This window comes from Eptatretus burgeri, chromosome 3 (genome assembly GCF_056783735.1).
Source record: "Eptatretus burgeri isolate ZD-2024b chromosome 3, Ebu_testis_v1, whole genome shotgun sequence".
NCBI classification, from domain to species: domain Eukaryota; kingdom Metazoa; phylum Chordata; class Myxini; order Myxiniformes; family Myxinidae; genus Eptatretus; species Eptatretus burgeri.
Window position 1 is genome coordinate 106,495,423 of NC_140963.1, and position 24,444 is coordinate 106,519,866.

At 40.4% G+C, this 24,444-nt stretch overlaps 1 protein-coding gene, 1 long non-coding RNA gene and 1 pseudogene across 2 annotated transcripts in view; 2 read left to right on the forward strand and 1 right to left on the reverse strand.

Moving 5' to 3' along the window:
* The window catches only part of LOC147030604 (uncharacterized), a 78,500-nt gene extending 72,373 nt beyond the window's left edge, over positions 1-6,127 (reverse strand). The window contains exons 1-2 of the long non-coding RNA XR_015056458.1: positions 5,711-6,127; positions 5,512-5,575 (exon numbers count right to left, since the gene is read on the reverse strand). This is a non-coding gene — a long non-coding RNA (uncharacterized LOC147030604). The remainder of the gene's footprint in view (positions 1-5,511; positions 5,576-5,710) is intronic.
* The window catches only part of APTX (aprataxin), a 128,785-nt gene that overhangs the window by 51,231 nt on the left and 53,110 nt on the right, over positions 1-24,444 (forward strand). The window contains exon 4 of the mRNA XM_085874847.1: positions 9,693-9,873. Coding sequence (XP_085730973.1) covers positions 9,693-9,873 — 181 coding nt within the window. The remainder of the gene's footprint in view (positions 1-9,692; positions 9,874-24,444) is intronic.
* LOC147030607 (uncharacterized) lies at positions 19,340-20,744 on the forward strand (annotated as a pseudogene).

The following is a 24,444-nucleotide window of genomic DNA, read 5'->3' on the forward strand; positions in this document are numbered from 1 at the left end:
TGTGTCCAGGACAGTCTGTAACTGGATACAGACATCATCGTCACCCCGCTCCATGCTCCTCTGAATCAGAGTGGGGATGCCTTGGATTCTAACTGTGTTGTGTGATCCTTTCTCATGGCAGCCCGAGAGCAGACACATTCCGCTAGCCATCGTTATATCCTGAAGACAGAATTGGATATTATTGATAGTTGCCACATGTACATCAATTAAATAATATTAAATACATATATTATACATATAAACCTTGATGTGGTAACATCTTTAATGCCTTTATCTTAGTCCTTGACCATTAAAACATAGGTATAGACACCATTTCTGTGACATTATCATGTAAAGTTGCAGAGATATTAAACGAAGTCGATTTTTCGGTAATGGCGGCAACTAATTTACATAAAGACAAAATATATGGATGTGGTAACTTTTTTAATGCCTTTATCTTAATCCTTGACCATGAAAACATGGTTATTAACACCATTTCTGTGACATTATCATGTAAAGTTGCAGAGATATTCAACAAAGTCGATTTTTCGGTAATGGCGGCAACTAATTTGCATAAAGACAAAATATATGGATGTGATAACTTTTTTAATACCTTGATATTAATCCTTGACCATGAAAACATGGGTATAGACACCATTTCTGTGACATTATCATGCAAAGTTGCGGAGATATTCAACAAAATCGATTTTCAGTAATGGCGGCCCTAATTTGCATATTAAAAAAATTGCCCAAAGTTGTCCTGAGGACAACCCAGCTGGAATACTTCAGGGACCCCTTAGGATGACAAATCAACTAAAATACCTTGTTCCTTTGACAAGTCATAGGTACACTACAGTGAACATAGGAAGGGCAAATGGACTAAAACATGAATATCACTGCTAAGGTAAGTGAATCTCTCCATGACCTCAACATCTTCACCACAAACAGGAACAGACAAGATCGCAGCATCCAAGGTGTCATTGAAAGCCTGGATTCGAGTTTTGACCCATGAAACACGTAATCCCAGCAGCTCCAAATCCTCATTCAGCACCTCGAGAGCCCCCAAAAGGATATTCAGAGTCTCCGCAAGGATGACTGCATCATCTGCGAAATCAAGGTCAGAGATCTTGACATTCCCAAATGATGCACCGCAGCGTAATCTCTGTGGCATCCTCCCCAGAATCCAGTCCATACAAGCACTGAAAAGTGTGGGGGCCAGTACACACCCCTGAAAAACTCCAGTCACAACTGGAAATAGGTCGGAGATGGTATCACCACATCTCACAGCACTCTCAATACCAAAGTATAGTTCAGACATCAGATAGATTAGTTTTGGTGAACTCCATGAAGAACAAGAATCCTCCAGAGGGCATCCCGATTCACTGAATTGAACGCTTTGCAGAGATCAGAGATGCAGAAAATGTATTCGGTATTTTAATAAATATGTTCTGCAACATAAGAATGGGGGTGTTTTCAATAAAAGATTGGCTTTGTACTGATGTTGCTCAACCAGCAAGTTTGGATTTAACTAAAATGTTAAATGATGAAAAGGTTTTAAAGTTGAGAAAATACAAGGCTCTTTTAGAAATCCAGAAGAAATTTTTTTGGTTTCTTGTAAAAAAAAAAAAATTGGGGTACAGGAATATCAAGAAATCCAGATGAATATAGGTATGATATTCTATGGGGTGAAAGTAGTTCAAGGGGCGTAAGGGATGAGGAAGGAGTTGAAGAAACTGAGGCAAGAGAGAAGGAGGAGAGGGAGAAGAGAGAGGAGGTGGCAAGGGAAAAGACAGAGAAGGAGACAAGGGAGAAAAGAGAGAGGGAGGAAAGAGAGAGAATGAATAAATATAAAACTAGAACGGGCACTCGTAGAGCGCATACCTTCGCCGCAGCCACTAGTTACCTTTGTATTAAGTTGTCCACAATGCATCTCAATACAAATATGCATTTCGTGACCCCCATGACCTTTGACCCACAACCGCTACCTAGGGTGACAATACTACTATACCTTGTGTCATTTCAGAAGATGGGGAATTGAATACTGAACAATTTGGAGTTAATTTGATGTAAATGAGAAACATATTAACCGTTTTCATCATGAAAAAACGATGTTGACCTTTTTGTGACCTTTACCTTTGATCCGATCACTCCCAAAATCTAATGGATTTGTCCTTTCATGATGCCAAACAAATCCAAAACAATTAAAGCCTCTCTGCGTTTTTTTGTTTTTTTTTGCGTTAAGTTGTCCACAACGCTTTCCGATATAAATGTAAATTTGTGTGACCCCCTTGACCTTTGACCCCCAACCGCTGCCTTGGGTGACAAAAGTACTCTACCATGTGTCATATTAGAGGATGGGGAATTTAATTTTAAACATTTTGGAGTTAATTTGCTGTAAATCAAAACAAAATTGACAATTTAATCGCGAAAAAACGATTTTGACCTTTTTGTGACCTTGACCTTAACCTTTGATCTGATCGCTCCCAAAATCTAATCGATTTGTCCTCTCGTGATGCCAAACACATCCACAAAATTTCATGACAATCTGCGAAGTGGTTTTTGTGTAATGTTGTCCACAATGCTTCCCAATCAAAAACTCCATTTGATGACCCCCTTGACGTTTGACTTCCACAGACTAACTAGGGTTGCAAACACTATACCATACACTATATCAGTGGATCGGGATTTGAATACTGAACATTTTGGACTTAATTTGATGTAAATCGGAACAAAATTGACACTTTAATCGCAAAAAACCGATTTTGACCTTTTTGTGACCTTGACCTTTGATCCGATCGCTCCCAAAAGCTTCGCCTGGCATCCTTGAGTAACTGCACATCATCTCTGAAAATTTCATGCAAATCGGTCCAGCAGTTTTTTGCGCAATGTTGTCTGCACACATATTTACCAATAAATAAATACACAGGGGTCAATACAATATCTTCGTCAAACGAAGTTTGCGAAGGTAAATATAGAAACCAGTGAGATTAATAAAAGATTGGAGGTATTACAGAAAATAAATCGATCTCAATGCACTGAGGAAGAAAACAAAGAATTGACAAGTCCAGCAAAGATATATGCATCAAGAGTATTAACAGCGATTTCAGGGAGAAGATTTTATCAAGAAATTGGAGATAAAGAAGAGAAAGAAGGAAAATATTATATTATTGACGATGTTGGTATGTTGGTTAAATTTTTTCATTTTTTTCTTCAATAAATGGAGGAGAGAGTAAAGACATTTCTAAGGATTCTATATGTTTTAAAAATTAAGATTCAAATGTGCATGTTGGAAACGAAAAAGGTTTTCACACTCTGCAGGAATTTTTCTCATAATTAAATGAGTTATTGTCTTAAATGTAAAAAGAAACCCAAGAGTAAAAATATCTCTTTTTTTTTTTTGCACAATATTGATTATGGAAATAGCATGACGTTGGAAGAAAAACATGAAGCGGCTCAAGAAATGTTGTATAATTTGTCTTTGAGACAAAATCCAACCTTGAGAGAAAAAGTAGAGAGGTTCATCATGAAGAAGATGATCAGTGCTGAATTGAAACTTGGGCTTGGAAATTAGAAACTTAGAGGCTCTAATGATGTCATTAAGATTGAAGAGCAATTTGCTGATGAATTACAGAAACCAATAATCACAAAGTTTAATAGAAGGAAAATTTATTCCAAAGAAGTTGATTATATTTGGTCCGCTGACTTGATTGAACTCAATAATGATGAGGGGAACAAGTATGTTTTAACCGTTATTGATTTGAGGAGTAGATATGCATGGGTTGTCCCTTTGAATAACAAAAGAGGTAATACTCTTATGTTAGCCTCCCAACAGATATTTACTAAAAACAAGAGAGAACCTTAAAAATTGTGGACTGATGAGGGTACAGAGTTCTACAACAAAACATTTATGAATTTTCTTTAAAATAATGGCATTACATTATACAGCACCTTTAATGAAGGCAAAGCTGATGTTATTGAGCATTTTAATTGCACTTGAAAAGAAAGACTATGTAAGAAAATTCACTCAACTTGGTTCTCAACAATGGTTATCTTTAATTCAGGGCATTGTAGATAAATACAGCGATACGATTCATACCTCAAAAAATGCAAGCCAACAAACATTTACAAAATTAGAATAAGAAAAAGAGTTTAATCTGAGAAAGCCTAAGTTCAAACTTGGTGATGTAGTAAGAATATACAGGTGGAAATCTCACTTTGAAAAAGGTTATACTAAGCAATGGACAAATTAACTTTTTTATATTGTTGATGTAATATATACAGTTCCTTGGACTTCCAAATTATATGATTTAAAAGGAGAGACGATTTCAGGATCATTTTATTCACAGGATTACAAAAGACAAAGATAATAAATTTTAAATAAACAAGTCTGGAGATGGCAATGGTTCGTGAGCGGTATTTGATGATGTAGATTGTTTCAGAAGTCAAGGATGAGACAATGTGATAATTTTTGACCAAGTTATAAAAATGATCAACATGATGTGGTACGAGTGACAGGTTATTCGCTGCAAAATGTCAAAAACCTGGTTTTGTTCAACAACTTTCAAAATTTGACCTTTGCATAACGTTTAAAGGTCACAAAACAATGTTGTGGACATTAAAATAAGGAAACAGGATATGTGCTATTGCTTTTTGGAGTTAGTTCATCAAAGAAAGTCGAAAACCCGGTTCGATTCCCACAACTTTTAAAATTTGACCTTTGTGAACTTTAAAGGTCAAAGGTCAAGGATTATGACCTTTTGTGCAAAACTTCCTCTGGAATATTCCAGGAACAATATAACGTCATATAGGCTATATGGCATTTCGCACTCCTCGGATTATCTATACTTTGATGAAATCAGCGTAAAAACAAACTTGAAGGGGGTGCCACGGGCAAGGTGTTCGAGATAGAGCAAAATGACAAGAGCACACCTATGCAAGCCACACCCACCCTTCCCCACCCACACAAGCCCCACCCACACAAGCCCCACCAATGCAAGCCACACCCACACAAGCCTCACCAACACAAGCCACACCCCTTCATCCCACCCCTCCTTTCCCCTTGTGTGCCCCCACCTTTGACCCACCACTCCCCACCCCTCTCATCCCACCCCCACCCTTCCCCACACACATACAGGGAGGGGAGGAGGTGGGTTGGGGGGTGATGGGTCTTTGGGGGAGCGCACCTACCCCCACCCCCTCCCCTCTCGTTTTTTACACCTATGTCCTTTTTCTGTAATCAAGAATTAAATAATTATAAGCAAAGCATATATAATTAATACTTAAAGCGTACAATATATTACGCATTGAAATATCTACAACAGATTTTACGATATGATGTTTGAGTGAGAGAGTGAGGGGTCTTAAATAATCTGAGTGTGTCTTTCCTGTTAAAACACACACACAGGTTTTAATATTATACGACACACCTCTGAATTCCTCTGGAGGTGTCGGAGTATGACGTCTTGGTTTATAAATAAATGTATCCCAACTCTCATATGTTAGATTCAGTCAGAGATATGAATAATTAATTACCTGGAGTAGCCTCTGATTGTTTGGAACAATAGGCAACATATCTGTGCTTTCCTCATGATTGACACTGTAAAAAATAGGAAACACAGGCACTCATTTAACACAATTGTATTTTAACATTTAACATATGTGTACTACCTTTCCAGTAAATCTTCAAAGAACATTGAAATTTAAGATAATTGTATTATATTATGTGTCACACCTTTCAAGAAAATCTTCAAAGGACTTTGAAACATTCGGTAAATTCTGTGATGTCGGAGATATCCATCTCGGAGGCTGGTTATTCATGCATAAAATGAGGTCGTTGTGATATGCGTGATTAACGAACTGGATTTCAGCCAAGATGTCATTCAGAGCTTTCCATCCCTTGTAAAGATCATTAGCATGCCAATTCACCTCGTCTACGAGTGAGTTTGAAATGGTGTAATAAAAATGGAAATTAATAATTAGTTATGTAATTAATCATATACAATCATAATGAAGACCAATTACTGTACCATAGTCCCAAGAAGGAAGCCAGCCTTAATAACACACACACACACACACACACACACACACACACACACACACACACACACACACACACACACACACACACACACACACACACACACACACACACACACACACACACACATGGACACATATACACACATGGATACACATAGACACACACATATACACTATATAGGCTTGAATTAACAGTTTAATAGTGAATGAAACTTCCCAATGTTGTGATGTCATATTCTTCCTCAGATGAAAGATGGTTCATCTCTGTTGGGTCAAACATTGGGTCATAAAGCAAATTCTCATTCATTACCGTTGAGTCAAGATGGGAGAAATGAGAAACCGTCAAAAAGAAGAGATTTTCGACAAAGAGAAATGCCTCTTATAAACCATGTTTGAGGAAGTCAGTTGGATATTTGCCCAGACTTTACCCGTTGTTCTCTTTCCTGTTTTCCAGCCGCACCCAGTACAACTGTCAGAATGTGTTCCACTCCCTCCAAATTTAATGTGTTCGTGTTTGAGAAAAGGTTTGAGTATGGAAAATATTTTATAACAGATGAGTGCTGTAAAACAATTTTATAAAATAGAACATGAATATTTATTGACTCTATATAAGTTTAATGTACATAAGTGGTTCCAAAATATGCTCAGACAAGAGCATGAAGAGAGGTTTGTCATTTCATCTCTGCTTAACAAAGATACTTATAGGTCTAAAGAAGAGTGTATTAAAAGAGACCATAAATTTTCAACATTACCTTGAATGTATATGAAAGAGAAAGGATGTTTATAGAGACATGAACCTTATTATAAATTATAAACACGAAATGTTCTCAGAAACTGTTAATAAGAAAAGCTATATAATGAGTGATGGAATAAATTAATTACCTTATGGGTTTAAAGTATAAATATTAATTAAAAAAAAGTGGGCTGGGGGTTTTAACGGGCTACCGCTGCATTATTTTTAATTGATGAATAAATTAAGTTATTTCTGAAAATGACACAAATATTTATAGGATATCCATTTGACTACTCAATTTGATTAAGGAAATGATCATGTGAAAGGAAGGCGAAGCCCAGCCCCTGGCAGGGGGAGTAGTGTCAAGAGCGAGGCGTTTGATGCAGTTATGTGTCCCAGTTTGAAAAGGAGAAATATGAGTGAACATAAGCGAGCGAATATTGCGACTTTGAGAAATGGGACACATTACTGTGTCAAAGCCTCCCTTTTGACACTACTTGCAAGAGCGGAAGTGAAGGCTTGTTCGACAGGGGTACTCATGCCTTTTGGGCCCATCATACAACCAGAGTCGAGGGTTTGCTGGAAACATATCTCAATTTTCAAGTGAGAAAGACAGTGTTCATCCAGAAGCAGTTGGGTTTGAGTGGGTAGGATAGGTACAAGCCAGTAGGCGACGAGGAATTCGCTAGGATTGAAGCGCTGGATACGATGCTTTTCATTCTGACCGATCCACCGACGAAGATTCATTGCCAAGACGTGTTGGTTCACATACAATTGTTCCTCTGCCTGGCAAGATTTTTTTCCTATTGCGTATTTTGCCAACTGGCACTCCTCATAAAAAATGACGGTAAATAGACACCCTATTTTTGAAGGACTACCATTTGAAAAATAATCGGTTTGCTGGTTTGTGCTGTGAAGCCTCGCACTGCAGACGCACGCATGCATGCACGCACACACACACACAGACGGAAAACCCGATAAACTTCTCTCAATGCTCTTGTTTGACCACACCTCCTGAGCCACACAATATTTTTCATAAGCCACGCCCACTTTCCATAAGCCACGCCCAGTTTCCTGCGCCACTCCTTTTCATCAACCACGTCCACTTTCCCTAAGCTCTGCTCACTTTCGTCAGCCCCTCATAAAAAATGACTGTGAATAGACACCCGATTTTTGAAGGACTACCATTTGAAAAATAAAACCTCAATCAAAAATCGGCTCAAGTAAAATTTTCTAAATATCTCGAAGTGTTTAATTCCAAAGTCTTGCTTCTCTACATTCAAAACTGAAGGACAAGTATTGAAAATACTGTACGTGGTTTTTCGGCCGCTGCACAGCTACGGGTGGATGCACGGCAACGAAATTCAAACGTGCACATTCCCAACAAATACTGCACATGTTGGCAAAGTTTTTCTGGCCAAATATTCGAAGCGCTGGATATGATGCTTTTCATTCTGACCGATCCACCGACGAAGATTCATTGCCAAGACGTATTGGTTCACATACAATTGTTCCTCTGCCTGGCAAGATTTTTCCTATTGCGTATTTTGCCAACTGGCACTCCTCATAAACAATGACGGTAAATAGACACCCTATTTTTGAAGGACTACCATTTGAAAAATAATCTGTTTGCTGGTTTGTGCTGTGGAGCCTCGCGTTGCAGACACACACACACACACACACACACACAACCCAACAATAACGGATATCTAGCGAATCCCAACAAAATCAACTGACTCATATACTTCAAAAATCTTCCATTTTGCAAGTAACAAACAGACAGAAAGGGGTGAAAACATAACCTCCTACACTTTAGGGGTGGAGGTAATAAACATATTGTGCATTATCCAACCATTGCTCCACTCGGTTTCACACTCCCACGTAGACAATGGACCGCCCTCAACAGGCTCCGTACTGGACAGGGCCATTACTGTAGCCCCCTCCACTGATGGATGAGGCCGGATACACTCTGTGACTGCAGAGGAGTTCAGACGATGGAGCACATCACGTCGCACTGTTCCTTGCGGAAGTTATCGGGAGGACTTTTAGCTTTCCACCAACTCACCTCTGAGGCAGCCACATGGCTGCAAAACCTGGGCATTAAACGTTAGCGCAATCTATATTGTCCATACGCAAGAAGAAGAAGATACAGCAAACAAATGACGATGCTCACTTGGCACCCATAATGCACTTCACTTCTGGACATAAAGTAATCAACCTGTGATTCTTACATAACCTCTGGCATAAAAGTGGGTAACTTCCCTCCAGAGTTTCAAATTGGATCTTCAGGTCACCCCACAACCATACTCATGAGCCCTTTGGCCCTCACTATGCTTTCTTTTCACGTTATTGTGGAATCTCTCTTCAATCACAGTTGTTTTTATTTTTTTGCTCCATTGCTGTTTTTCATTGCCATTTCCCATTCCTCTTCCTTCAGCACCCTTCTTGCTTTCTCGGAGCTTGTATACAACTTGTTCACTCCCTGAGTCCTCCTCCCAATCCCCTTGCTCTCATTCTTCCCCTTACCCATTCTCCCCCCAAGTCTACATCCCACTGTTGTGTCCCTCCACCTTGTTGCTGGTTTGTTTCTCCACATTCCACTGTATTCTTTCCATTTTATGTTATAGCTTTTGAATGGACATTGCCTTTGTGCACAAAAAACCCTCAGATGAACGATACATGCAATGCACGAAAGCTCTTATATTTTATAAGAAAGGTTTTTATCCATCCTGTTTTGTTCCATAGACTATTGCCAGGACTAATTTCTGTTCCCAAGACAGAAAACTCCCACCCATACAACTTGTATTGCATGTACATTTTCAATGATTTATGACCATTAATTGACAGATTGCAGGTGGTGTCCAAACTTGATACTGCTATGATAATTAAATAATGCATGATGATTTTGCAGGTGAATTACCTTGTATTGTCTTGTGCACAGGACTTCAAGCCATCATCAGAAAACTATTTTGATCCCGATTCATTGTGGAATATATCCAACCTCCTGAAGCTAATGCCACTCCTGGAGGTTCTAAATGGGAATCCGATAAAGAAGCTTGTGTGTGATGTGTTACAAGTTTGTACTTCCAGTCTCCTGCCCAAGCTTCCATACTGCCGTTCAGGTAAGAACTGTCTGTCATGTCAATCCAGCTCTACACAGAGGCGTCCATGAGAATCCCAAACGATTATTTGGAGGCAAACAATACTGTGCATCCGAGTACCCGGTAATACAGATTCCTCAGAGCCAGGACCTTTCGTCCCGAGAGATAGTCAAAATGATCTTTTATGCACTGTGTTTAATATTAGTCAATGTTACCATTCCCCAAGGTCACCCAAGGCATTAAGGAAGGAATAAATGTTGAGGATTCTGTATGGGTAGAGATTTAGAGATTGTAAAAACAGTACTATACTGGTAGGATGCTTTTATAGGGCTCCAGGTGGGAAGGAAGAGGAGGAAGGAGGAGTTCATGAAAAATTCAAAAAGGGAATGTGGTGAGAGAAGAGTATTGATTATGGGGGATTATAACTTGCCAGGGAGAGATTGGGTCCAGGAACAGGGAAAGGGCAGAGCGGACGAGGATTTCCTTGTTTTAGTCCAGGATTGCTTTTTAACCCAGTTTGTAGATAAGCCCACGAGGGGGAGTGCAGTGTTCGACCTCCTTTTAAGTAACGATCCCAATTCAGTGGAGGAGGTGGAGGTTGGGGAGCATTTAGGAGCAAGTGACCATAACATTGTGTGTGCAAAGATTCTGTTAAGGGTTAGAGTTCAGGATAGTAGGGTCAGGCTATCAGATTTCAGGAAGGCAAACCTTGAGGGTATGAGGAGAGAATTGGGTGATGTAGATTGGGAGACTCTAACAACAGGACAATCAGCATCAGAGAAATGGGAAACCTTCAAGGACCAAATGTGTAGAGAGTGCAGAGTGAGTACATTCCAATGAGGTGTAAAACGAGAAACAGAAAGAGACCAGGGTGGTTGAGTAGTGAGATAAGGAATACTATTAAGGAGAAACAAAAGGCATTTATTTGGTTTAAAATAACAGGACTGGAGTTAGATTGATATCACTATCGAAGTAAACAGAGGCAAGTTAAGAAAATAACTCGGCAAACGAAAAGAGAGTATGAAAAGGATTTGGCTAAGAATATTAAACATAATAGTATGTCTTTCTATAAGTGTATCAGGGGAAAAGAACAGGTTCGGACCAGTGTGGGCCCTTGGAGGAATAGCACCGGGAGAGTGGTTAGTGATGAAAGTGAGATGGCAGGCTTATTAATCAGGTATTTTTCTTCAACTTTTATACAAGAACAGTCAGGAGAATTGCCAATAGCTGAAAGTATCTATCAAGGAGATGAGGAAGGGCTTTTACAGAAGATCAGGTTGGAGTGGAGGAAGTAAAGGAACAGCTTGGTTATTTAAGAGTACATAAGGCTCCAGGTCCAGAAAATATGCACCTGAGAATATTGATGGAGATGGCTGAGCAGGTAAGCGAGATGTTCACGGATATTTTCAATGGCTCACTGGAGTCAGGACAGGTACCGGAGGATTGGAGAGTGGCAAATGTAACACCATTATTTAAGAATGGATCCAGAGAAGAATTGGGAAACTATAGACCTGTTAGTTTGACTTCAGTTGTGGGGAAGGTGTTGCAGACATTAATTAAGGACCAGATGAGGAACCATTTCAACAAATACAAACTAATTAAGGTAGTCGGCATGGGTTTACCAAAGGTAGTTCCTATTTAACAAATCTTTTCGAGTTCTATGAAGCAGTGTCTGATTGGGTGGATGAGGGAAAGGCAATGAACATCGTATATCTCGACTTTAAGGAGGCATTTGAGAAGGTACCACATCGGAGGTTGTTAGCCAAAGTGAGGGCTTGTGGAGTGGCTGGTCAGGTAGCTAATTTGATTGCAAACTGGCTTAGTGGTAGGAAGCAAAGAGTGGCTGTGAGTGGGAGGATGTCTTGCTGGGAGGATATAAGTAGCGGGGTACCTCAGGGGTCAGTCCTCGGACCATTACTATTCATCTTTACATCAACGATTTGGATAATGGGGTAAAGAGTAAGCTTTCCAAATTTGCAGATCACACAAAGCTTGGAGGTGAGATGGGTAGCAGAGCGGTGGTGATCAGATTCAGGAAAGTATTGATACTTGTATAGATTTGGCAAAATATTTGCAAATGGAATTTAACCTGAGCAAGTGTAAGGTGTTGGGGATGGGAAAGAACAATGAAAATAGAGATTACAGGATGCAAGGGGTAATTTTGGAGTGTGTCACACAGGAGAAGGATCTGGGGTGGTAATAGATACGGGAGGTAAGCAGGCAGCACAGTGCCAGGCAGCTATTGGTAGAGCAAATAGGGATTTCAGTTGTGTTGGGGGGGGGGGGATCATTTATAAATCAAAAGAGGTGGTGTTACCATTGTACAGGAATTTAGTGAGGCCCAATCTGAAATATTGTGTGCAGTTTTGGTCACCACAATTCAGGAAGGACATAGATGCCAGAGAGAGGGTTCAGCGCAGGGCTACTGGATTGATTCCGGGCCTAGCGAGACTCAGCTATGAGGAGTGGCTGAAGGAGACAGGGCTTTATTCACTAGAAAGAAGGCAGTTACGAGGAGATATGATAGAGATGTTTAATATAATGAAAGATATAGATAAAATAAGTGCAGATGAATTATTCAACAGAGTAGACAGTGATAGAACCAGGGTTCATAGCTTGAGAGTAATGAAGAGGCGAGTTAAGATAGTAGTAAGGTAGGGGACTTTCACTCAGAGAGTAGTTATTGGATGGAATGGCCTCCCTGGAAAGGCAGTGGCTGCAGAAAAAGTAGATAAGTTTAAATTAGAATTAGATAGATACCTGGAAGTTATGGAGATAGAGGGGTATGGGGATGTTGATGAGATTTTTGGGTAGTTTGAGCATTGATGGGTAATTGTGTGCAGAGTGCTGTTGGTGGGGGTCTTGTCAAGCGGCTTTGAATGGTTGATGTTGTGTGTTTTAATCAAGCTCATGCCCCGAGGGTAAGAAAAGGAAAAAAAAAACTCCAAAAAAAACAAACAAAAAAAGAAACAAAAAACAAACAAACAAAAAACAAACAAACAAAAAAAAAAATCTTTTTTTTTATTTCAATTTTTGAAAACTTTTTTTTTCCTTTTTTCCTTGGATCTTGTGTAGATGGGTTGGTGTAGTGTTCGCGCAGGCATGATGGGCTGAATGGCCAACACCTGTGTTGGATTTCCTTGTTATGCCTTGTTATTCCTTGTTATTAACACGTTGAAAATTGCAATACATCGATGATCCCCATCAAACTTGGCAAAACTAGAGCAATTTTCACATGAAGAATGGGCAAATATTTCACCATCTCACTGTGTAAAGCTGGAAAGGACCTACCTAAAAGACTCATGGTAGTCATTGCTGCAAAAGGTGCTTCCATCAACTACTGATCTTCAGGGCTGAATACTTTTACAACCACTGAATTTTGATTTGTACTTGTTTTTTGCAGGTATTCCTGACATGAAACCTCATTCAACTAAAACAAGTGTTTCATTTGATCTCTTCAGTTATAAATAAAAAAGTAAACCTGGAAAAAATTGTTTCTGCATAATTTGTAATCATAGTAAAATACGCAATTTGGGTTCTGTCTGTCTGTCAATCTGTCTGACTGCGATACAATTACCCTAGGAGATAGATGGCTTTAATCAGAATTTTGGGTAAGGATGGTTTGATAGGCCTACTCTATGTAAACAAGGGTGCTGAATCCAAAAAAGCAGTCTTATTGACCCCACTCAAAACAAAATGACCATTTTAACCCCTTTTTGACCAAATATGACCATATTTGGTCAAATTACGTTGGGTAGGTGGGTTTAATCAGAATTTTAGGTAAGGCTGATTTGACAAGCCTACTTTATGTAAAAAAAGGGTGCTGATTCCAAATAAAACCGTCTTATTGACCTCAATCAAGACAAAATGACAATCTTAACCCTTTTTGGCCAAATATTCCATTATTCCGTCAAATAGTGGGTTTAATCAGAACTTTAGGTAAAGATGATTTGACAAGCCTATTTTAGGTAAAAGAGGGTGCTGATTTACCAAAAAAGCAGTCTTATTGACCCTATGTAAGACAAAATAACTATTTTTGGCCAGTTTTTGGCCAAATATGAATAGGCCCCAGTGTTGAATATTGTTTTGGGAAATATTAATATTTCAAATATTGATATTTGCAAGCTTTCCATTTACCCTTTCAATTTACCACATTCAATTAGTCATTTCCATTATCATCATCATCACTGTCTTCTTCATCCTCTGAATCATCATCAGTAATACAATCATTGTCATCATCATCCTCATCTCCATCTGTGACATCTTCTGGTTCCATGGTTTTAGAAAGAATAGTTGGCATCTGACTGCCAGTAAACCAGAGTGGTACAAAATCTCCGTTGACCTCTTTCCAGCCGTAATCTGTGGGTTGAATGTTCTCTAGTGGATCTCTTAGATGTGCATGCTTCCAGAGATATGCCACATAATTGCACCGTGCCAATTTTTGCATCAGAACATTTTTGCAGGGTGGGAGCATGCCTGCATCAAGTCCCTTTATTTTCTCCAATGGACTGTCTGGATCTGTCGGTTTGTATTTCTGTAGGAAGATTTTCAACCTGGCGTCATTCACGGATGATAATGCTCCCTGACCATAGAGTGAACACACATATCTTTCTATAAGGCTGTCGTCATCATCAAAGGCGGTTGTCTCTCCGAGCATGCTGATGCCTCGAGATGGAGAGCACTCTTCTGAGCTTTCTTCAATGGGTTCACCTTTCCCTTCCTGAAGAAGGGCGACATGTAGTCGCATCCTGTCAGAGCATGATAACCTGGTAGTGCCTTGCAAACAACTGGGCCGAGGTGGTTTGCTAGCGCAGTAATATGGACATACCTTCTAGTGTTATCACTCGAATGTCCAAGGTCCATCCACACATTGGCCTCGAGTGGTCTTGAATGATACAGGAGAATGACCATGATATCAGTGTCTGTTGCACGGACAACAACATTCTGTCCTGGTATTGCTTTAGACAGCATGCTGAGATGGTATACTAGGCTGGTATCTGCCTCCACGTGTGAGCATTCGTACTCTGGTGCCTCATTGTGTTCTACATTTCCTGACAGAGATGCTGTATACTGAAGACATTGCTCCTCATGTGAAACAACAACAGTCTTTTGTTTTATGGTTGGTGCATAATGGTTATGTTTCCATTCCTCCATGAAGAACGTAATAAGTGCAGTTTTGAAATTTGGTGATCTCAAGGCATGTCTGAAATCTTTAGGACGTAACTGATCTGCACCTGTGATGTGAAATGATCCATCATTTGCACCTCTTGCCTGTTGCTCAACACTCTTTATGCTTTTCACATAACTGTCACAGACAAAGTGCACTTTCCTTGCGTTTGGACTGCATATGATCTTCAGGACCAGCTCTGCAACATTCCCAAATCTGAGAGGCAAGTCATAGGGCAGTGACTGGATTATGAACATGGCATCATAAATGACCGTATCAACTGTTGTTGGCTCTTTGTGTGTCATCAAATCTTCGAGTTGTTTGGAGAGTGTGTACTTTGGTGTTTTCTTCACTGTGCCAAAAATACTGGCCAAAGAGAGGGGAACCGGGGTTAGTGGAAAGGAACACATCTTTGCTAGCTCAATCTTTCTGGTACAAGCAAGATAGACTAGTCTGCCCAGCAGGTCCCATGTTGTCTTCAGCTCAACAACCTTTTCATCTTTACCTCGTATTTTGCTCTTGATAGCAACACTGGAAAAGTTTCTCACTTTTCTTCTTTTCAGTGGTTTTTCAAACCTTGAAGAATCCTTCAAGCTTTCCTGGAGGAACTCATCTTTCCACTTCTTCCCCAAAGCAAAGAGATTTTGCATGTCCTCTTTTACTTCATCTGGCATTTTCTTGCCATCTGCGCCAGTACAGATTGGTGTCTTCGATCAGGGAGTTACCAAAGGGATTCATTGTAGTGTCAATCATTTTAGAAATACTTTCCAAGTCTCTTTGAAATTTCTCCACTTTTGACTTTCGTAGTTCATGGCTTGGATTGGTATCCTTGTTTAAAGCTGCTTTTTCAAACAGATGTCTGACTATGGTGCTTCTCGCTGATCTAGTAACTGTCCACCACCTGGTTGCGCCTTGACTTTGATGGAAAGCAGTGATTCCAGTTTGTCGCGAGGCTGCATCGACATTGATCGTACTCTCTAGTGCTTGATCCACTGGTTGTCTGGCAAAGGAATTGGATGACAATCTTACTGATAAACCACCTTGTTCAAGTTGTTGCGTAATGCCAGGATGGGTGCTGTCCATGTTCAACAGTCTGAGATAGTATAAGCACATGTAACGTGCATAATTGTGACGATTTGCAGCAAAGTAAATGTCTATCATTTTCCCAAGTAAGAAGATGAAAAGATTCACATCATTTGTTCGCACAGCTCTACTGAACAGCATGTAGATGTCAACCATGTCAATGTAGTTTCTCCACAACTTTGCATTAACACCATGTCTTCCAGCTCTAGTATCATCGCAGAAACTTTCATAAGTCATCATGAATGCCTTGTATCCACCTGCCTCCTCCAAATCTTTCATCCGTTCAGGGGATGGTGATGCTTGAACAATCTTCAGGGCTTCCACCAAACGTCCATAGCTCTTATTTGTCTCTTTCAGTTGCAAGAACAAATCTATATGCTTGCTCCGCATAGCAGTTGCTCGGAGCACATGCATTTTTCTGGCCTGATTATAGTGTTGTCCTGACAGAAAGGCATTGAGGGAACCCTTGGTGAGGGCACCACTTTCCATTAAAATATGGGCTGCACCTGACCCATCTACCAGATACCCCAGTGCTGACAAATAGCGGAACATAATATGGAAGGCACCAAAACAAACAAAGACATCGTCATACTTTGGTCGCACAGTATCCTGCAATTGGGAAGCTGGCTTGGCTATCGCCAAGTCATAGGTCGTCGCAATGCAATCTTCCTCACACTCTTCAGCCAGGGTAACGTTTCTTTTCATCGTTTCATTAACTACATTAAGCCGTGTAGGAGGTGCTCCGATGTTTGCCAAATAGCCTATCTTCTGAGCCGGTAAATCATCTTTGGTTACTGTGGCGTTCCAGCCAGACCACATTGGTGTTTGTGTGTTTGTTTTGCAAGATATCGTCCATGCAACATCTCTAGCAACACAAGCCTTGTAGTTTACAGGCTTGTCCATTGTTTGTATATCAAAGGAAAAATTTGATATCTTAATTTTCTTTCTCACTGGTTCGAGTTCTGTATTTGGTATTTCAAGACTTCTCTTGCTTCGTTTGTTCATAGATATAGGAAGTGTATTCTCTGTCGTTGATGAGCTTGCTACTGTGATTGATTCCGAGCTTGTAGAAGATGTTTTCATTGTTGCTGTTGGTGTTGATATAACTGGAACTTCATTTTGGACACAGATGCCCTGTGTGTCATGATACATTGATTCATCATAGTTGTCCCAAGCTGTGTTTGTGCTTAGTCCTTTGCTTGCTTGCAGGCCATCAGGAAGAACTCGGTTCTTCTCAATAATATCAGCGGCAATTTGGGTCTCATATTCTTCTGCAGTATGATATCCTATACAATGGCCGAAGTGATTAATAATTTCCTGAACCGTCCTGAAGCCAGTAATACTCTTCAAACCCATGCCCAGCAGCATGTGTTTCGATGGCTTCACTGTTCCATTAGTAGTTTTGTAGATATCATCCTCGGCTGATGATTCAATATACCGCTCCACTCTCTCACTGGCGTCATCTTTTGAGCCCATGTACAGAATCCTATAGAACTCTGATATTTTAGTAGGTATATTTGTAGACTGACCATCATGGATTGCTTCTACTGTAATTGGATTTGGGAGTTTATTCTCTCGGAGCTTCTGGATCATCCCCCTGAGGAACAAAGCTACATTCTTTATTTCATTGTCCATAGCATCCTTTGTGATAGAGAGATAGGTCCCTTGTTACTTACGAAATCTAAAGATTTCGTAAGTATATTGATGACTTCCGTCCTCTGTTTGTGTGTTTGTTTGTTTGTTTGTTTGTGTGTTTGTTTGTGTGTTTGTTTGTGTGTTTGTGTGTTTGTGTGCTTGTTTGTAGGCACGATAACTCGAGAACGGAAGAAGCTACCAATGTCAAATTACACCACGTGATTCAGGAGGGTGATGGCTAGCGCTGATTAGATTTTGGACAAAATCGGTCAAAGGTCAAGGTCACAGTGAGGTCAAACATAATTCCGTAAATTCATGTGGAGAAATGGAGTATTTTTGATTCGCTCGACGTTACGAGTTCGTTTTAACTTCAATTTTAATCTTGTCTTCGGTTTTTGCGATCGCTTAGGACGCTTAAAATTCGGTTGTCGAAATTCTGGTAAAAATCGTATGTTTTGGAGACGTTTTAAGATTGTATAAAAAATATTTCACTCACCGCGTCACGGCTCGTCACGTGGTGCAGCGCGCTCGAGCAGAGGCGTCGTTGATCATGTAAAGGTTTTCCGTGTGCGCGCTGATGGTGTTTTCGATAAAGATGGTGTTTAAAAGTCATTTTTTTATCCCAATAAAGGTTATCGTCGCATGCCTGACTCGCTAAACCGTCGGATTATGTAAAGATTGTTGGTGGATGGCCGAATATTACGGTTTTGTGACTTTGATAAAATAATATTTAATAATTGCGTGGAGAAATGGAGATTTTTGCTTCGGTCGACGTTACGATTTTTGATGGTTTGGTACAGAATCATCGTAGAAACTTCTGGTTTGCGTCGCTACCTTCTCTGGATACAGCTTTTATTAGACAGGGTCAGAGGTCAAGTTGACGATTTCGTAAGTACCAGTCTCGCCGATCAGCCTGGGGGGTTGGTCGGTATCAAATTGGGGGAGAATGCTCATAGTGATTTTTGGGATGGTGTAGACCCCTAGAGTTAGAAAATATGTGATAGCATTATGGCAGTGGCAGCTTTATGGGAGTTATCCCCCTTTTTCCAAAATGGCCGCCAAATGCTCGATACCCTATATATATATATATATATATATATATATATATATATATATATATATATATATATATATATATATATATATAGCAGATTTTAGACCACCTAGAGCAGTGATACTGGTGTCTACCACTAGGTTTGAGGGGTCAGATATATCATTTCTGTATTTACCTAAAATATTGGATACAGCCTTAATATTAAAATTCAACATGGCCGCCAAAATGGCTGCAGACACATATTTAAATGACCGCGTTTAAGGTCCTAGAACAATTACGACAGTGATTTTGGTGTACATTTCCAATATGTTAGGTAAATACAGAAATGATATGTCCGACCCCTTAAACCTAGTCATAGACATCAGTATCACTACTCTAAGTGGTCTAAAACCTGCTATATATATATAGGGTACGGGCATTTTGGCAGCCAAGATAGTCACTATGAGCATCCCCTCCCCCCCCCCCCCCCGATTTGATACCGACAACAAACCCCCCAGGCTTAATGTATGTATATATATATATATTGTTTATATTCTCTTTTTCAGGTATCGTGGTAGCTGTGGAAGTTCTACGTAAGAGGCCTGGAATACAGTAGACTAGCATTACATGTCTGTCAGCATGGAAATGCCCCAGGGACCCGCCAAGAAACTGTGCATCATACACCAGGCAGTATCCGACGAAGATGAACATTTAATCAGTCCTCAAAGTCATGACTCCTGGCTAACCTTACTTGAAGCCGCCAAAGTCAGGAACCATGTCCCCATTTTAGACGTTGCAAAAACGCTTGAGGACAAAGAAGTTCCAATTATGTTCTATCATCGAAAATGTAGAAGCATCTTCACCATGAAAAGAGACTTGGAGACTTTGAAAAGGAAAGCAGGTGAAAGCAGTAGTGACCTACCTGGTAGTAGTGGCTGTCCTCCAAAACGGTCTTCCAGAAGATCGACAACAGAATCAAGAGTTTATGATCCGATCTGCATATTCTGTAGCAAGGTCAAGTACCAAAAGCACTCCAATACACGTGAAAAACTTACGCGAGCTTCACAACTGAGAGTGGATCAAACACTACGAGAGAGTGCCGTCAGAAAGGGAGACGAAAGGATGGTAGCACTTACCAGTAGAGACATTGTTTCCGCCAAGGCACACTATCACACTTCATGCTATAGGAATTATACTTGAGACAATGAGAATGAAGAAGAGAAAGGGACACATGAATTTATACTGTATCACAAGGTTGAAGGAGAAGCTTACGAAGAACTTTTCGAATACATCAGAGCAGATATTATTCCCAACAAGAGGCTTATACCAGTCACATCCTTGACCACAAAACTGGAGTCATTAATGTTGTCTGGTGGAGTTAATCTTCTGAAGGATTCAACGAAGAAGAATATGCACAGAAGACTGAAGTCCGAGCTTGGAGGTGCAGTGGAAATATTTCCCGACGACAATGGAAAGTTGGTGATGGTTCCCTGCTGTGTATCATTAAAGGATGTTGTCTTGGAAAATCAAACTCTACATAGGGAGCTCAAGCTTTGGAAAGCCAAGTCTACAGATGTCAACAAGATCATAGATCAGACTTCGTCACATATCCGAACGGCCATCAAGCAGGACATGATTTCCACCCCGTGGCCAAATCATCCGTCTGATGTAGCTACTCATATCGCCATACCAAATCAGCTAGAGCGATTTCTGGTCGGGCTCCTCACTGGAAATCCTACTAGTACTACGAATAAATCCCAAAGGACTGCTATTCCAGTCGAGTCATTTAGCCAGGACATGATATACGCTGTGACACGTGCGCAGTATAAACCACCAAAACATTTCCTGCTTCCTTATGCGGTAAAAGCACTCACTGGAAACATTGAGGTCATTCGGACACTGAATAAGTTTGGACATGGGGTGTCTTATGGCCAGCTGGAAGAGAATGATACCGCTCTATTCTCCAGAAGTTAGCAATGGGCTTCAACCAGAGAGCTGTTCTACCAGTCTCCATCAAGCCCTATGTCTTCACAAATCTTGCATGGGATAATATAGACAGACTGGAGGAGACACTTACTGGAAAAGGTACGTCACATCGAGTCAACGGAATAGCGGTCCAACCTAAGGTCTATGGACCTTATCCACCCACGACTGAACTTCCAATCATTGACAAACTGAAACAAAGATCAGTCAACATTGAACACGAAGTTCATAGTTCAAACATAGTTCATTGTTCAAGAACATAGTTCAAAGAGTAAAGGGTGATCAAGCTACGTTTGGAGACATTGCCACTACAATACTGTCTATGGCATTGCGTGAAGGAAGTAAAAGTACCAGAATATATGTTGTGTTCGACACGTATCGAGAGAATTCTATCAAGAACAGTGAGAGATCGGCACGAGGTGAAGAGACTGGACACCAGCTGCAGGGTATCACAAGCGCACAGATTGTGAGGCAATGGAGAAGTTTTCTGACAGGAATAACTAACAAAACCAGTCTGATTAGCTTCATTGTCAGTGAATGGAGGAAGCCAGTGTACAGAGAGAAACTACATGAGAAGATTCTGTATGTAACTGTAGATGACAAATGCTACAGAATTACATCACAGGGCAGTGGAGAGGTACCAGATCTCCAGTGCCAGCAGGAGAAAGCAGATGGGCGCCTACTTTTCCATGCTGTCCATGCTGCTAGAGAGGGCTACCAGGCTGTAGTGATATGCGCAGAGGACACAGATGTCTTTATCATGTGTTTGGAATTCCATGACAAGATAGGAGCTCCGTTATTCCAGAAATGTGGAACTAGAACCAGAACTAGATTAGTTGACATCGGGAAAGTCGCTACCACTGTCGGCATAGATGTCTGCAGAGCTCTTATTGGTATACATGCATGCACTGGATGTGACACTACCAGTGCTTTCGCAGGTAAAGGGAAGGCAAGTGCTCTAAAATTAGTGACCAACAACAGGGAAATCAAGAACACATTCACAGAGTTGGGCCAGAAATGGGACCTCTCCTCAGAACTGATGAACAAACTAGAGTGTGTCACATGTCTCCTCTATGGCCCCAAAGCAGCATTCACCAAGGTCAATGATCTCAGGTACAGCTTGTTCTGTGTTAAGAAAGGTGAGATAGAGAGTCATCAGCTTCCACCCTGCAGGGACTGCTCAGTCAAACATGCACAAAGGGCAAACTACCAGGCTGGAATATGGAGAAGATGTCTTGAGCAAGACCCAGATGTACCAAGTCCCATTGGCAGAGGGTGGAAAATTGACATGGATGGAGCCGAGAAATTAATTGTAGTGGATTGGGTGGATGGTCAGCCAGCACCTGAGGCTATCTTGGGCCTACTGGCCTGCAAATGTTCAAGGAAATGTACGCTGCCAAATTGTGTATGTCTGGCAAATGGACTTAAGTGCACTGATATGTGCAAACTGTCAGACTGCGAGAATCGGTCATCAGATGATGTGGAGAGTACGGACGAGGATGACGATGTGGATGCCGATGAACAGTAATTATTGACAGTAAATGATGAGTGTCAGAGTCATCATGTACATTTCACTACAGTTGGATATATCATTTCTGTATTTACCTAAAATATTGGAAATGTACACCAAAATCACTGTCGTAACTGTTCTAGGACCTAAAACGCGGTCATTTAAATATGTGTCTGCAGCCATTTTGGTGGCCATCTTGAATTTTAATATTAAGGCTGTATCCAATATTTTAGGTAAATACAGAAATGATATATCTGACCCCTCAAACCTAGTCGTAGACACCAGTATCACTGTTCGAGGTGGTCTAAAATCTGCTATATATATAGGGTATTGAGCATTTGGTGGCCATTTTGGAAAAAGGGGGATAACTCCCATAAAGCTGCCACCGCCACAATGCTATCACATGTTTTCCAACTCTAGGGGTTTATACCTTCATAAAAAACACTATGAGCATTCTCCCCTAATTTGATACCGGTGACCAAAATTTCGGACCGGGGCTGATCGGCTAGTCTATGACTGCTTATTTTTTACTTTCTTGATCAATCTGAAGCTTGCTGCCATAATGTGCTTTGATTTTGGACAAAATATTGTATGGTTCAGAGGTAGGGTCTTCCCTCCCCTCCTCTTCTTTGAGAAATTCAATGTCGGTTTGATTGACATCAACCAATTTCTTTGAAATTTCTTTCAGAAATATTTCGGAGTCTATATATGAAATTATTCTTAAGAAAGCAGATTCTTGTCTCTGTGCGAACGTTGAACCTTTTTCTTTTATTACTTACGAAATCTAAAGATTTCGTAAGTATATTGATGACTTCCGTCCTCTGTGTGTTTGTTACTTACGAAATCTAAAGATTTCATAAGTATATTGATGCCTTCCGTTTCTGTTTGTTTGTTTGTTTGTTTGTAGGCACGATAACTCGAGAACGGAAGAAGCTACCAATGTCAAATTACACCACGTGATTCAGGAGGGTGATGGCTAGCGCTGATTACATTTTGGTCAAAATCGGTCAAAGGTCAAGGTCACAGTGAGGTCAAACATAATTCCGTAAATTCATGTGGAGAAATGGAGTATTTTTGCTTCGCTTGACGTTACGAGTTCGTTTTAACTTCGATTTAAATTTTGTCTTCGGTTTTTGCGATCGCTTAGGACGCTTAAAACTCGGTTGTCGAAATTCTGGTAAAAATCGAATGTTTTGGAGACGTTTTAAGATTGTATAAAAAATATTTCACTCGACGCATCACGGGTCATCACGTGATGCAGTGCGCTCGAGCAGACGTGTCGTTGACTCACGTATGGTTTTCCGTGTGCGCGCTGACGGTGTTTTCGATAAAGATGGTGTTTAAAAGTCATTTTTTTATCCCAATAAAGGTTATCGTCGCATGCCTGACTCGCTGAACCGTCGGATTATGTAAAGCTTGTTGGTGGATGGCTGAATATTACGGTTTTGTGACTGATAAAATAATATAAAATAATTGCGTGGAGAAATGGAGATTTTTGCTTCGGTCGACATTACGATTTTTGATGGTTTGGTACAGATTCATCGTATAAACTTCTGGTTTGCGTCGCTACCTTCTCTAGAGACAGCTAAGTTGACGATTTCGTAAGTACCAGTCTATGACTGCTTGTTTGAACCTTGGTACCTTTCGCAATATACCTTGCTCTGCATGTGTTGTGGTAATTGACTTCCTTGGCTATGAAGTCAATGTGCTCATAGTCACGAAGGAAATCTTTGTCGTTCAGTTGCCTTGCAGCATTTAAAAATACTGTCCTGTGCTTGTATAGTTTCATATGGAGATAGTGTTTCAAAACCACTGGGGAAAAAGCTTACGGTTCGGACCATTGCGGAAAATAAAATTTTTCTTCAGCAAAACAGTAGTTGAGGTCGTTGCCACTGGGGGCTGTTCCACCATAGATCGTGTTTCAACAGTAACATGTTCATCAGAAAATATTTTCTTTTCTTTTGACTGTCTGATAAGCCGTGAATTTGCTGTAACAGTCACTATGAAATCCATAATGAGGCAGTGGTTCAGCTTCAAAGTTAATGGATTCACATATAACGAGGTACTTTGATCTCTTCTGATATTGAATTCTGGATTGAGCGATGTTGCCTGCTGTTTCCCATGTCTGTTTAGTAAAAGGAGTCACTGCATCACCATCATGCTCTGTATCACCCACATGCA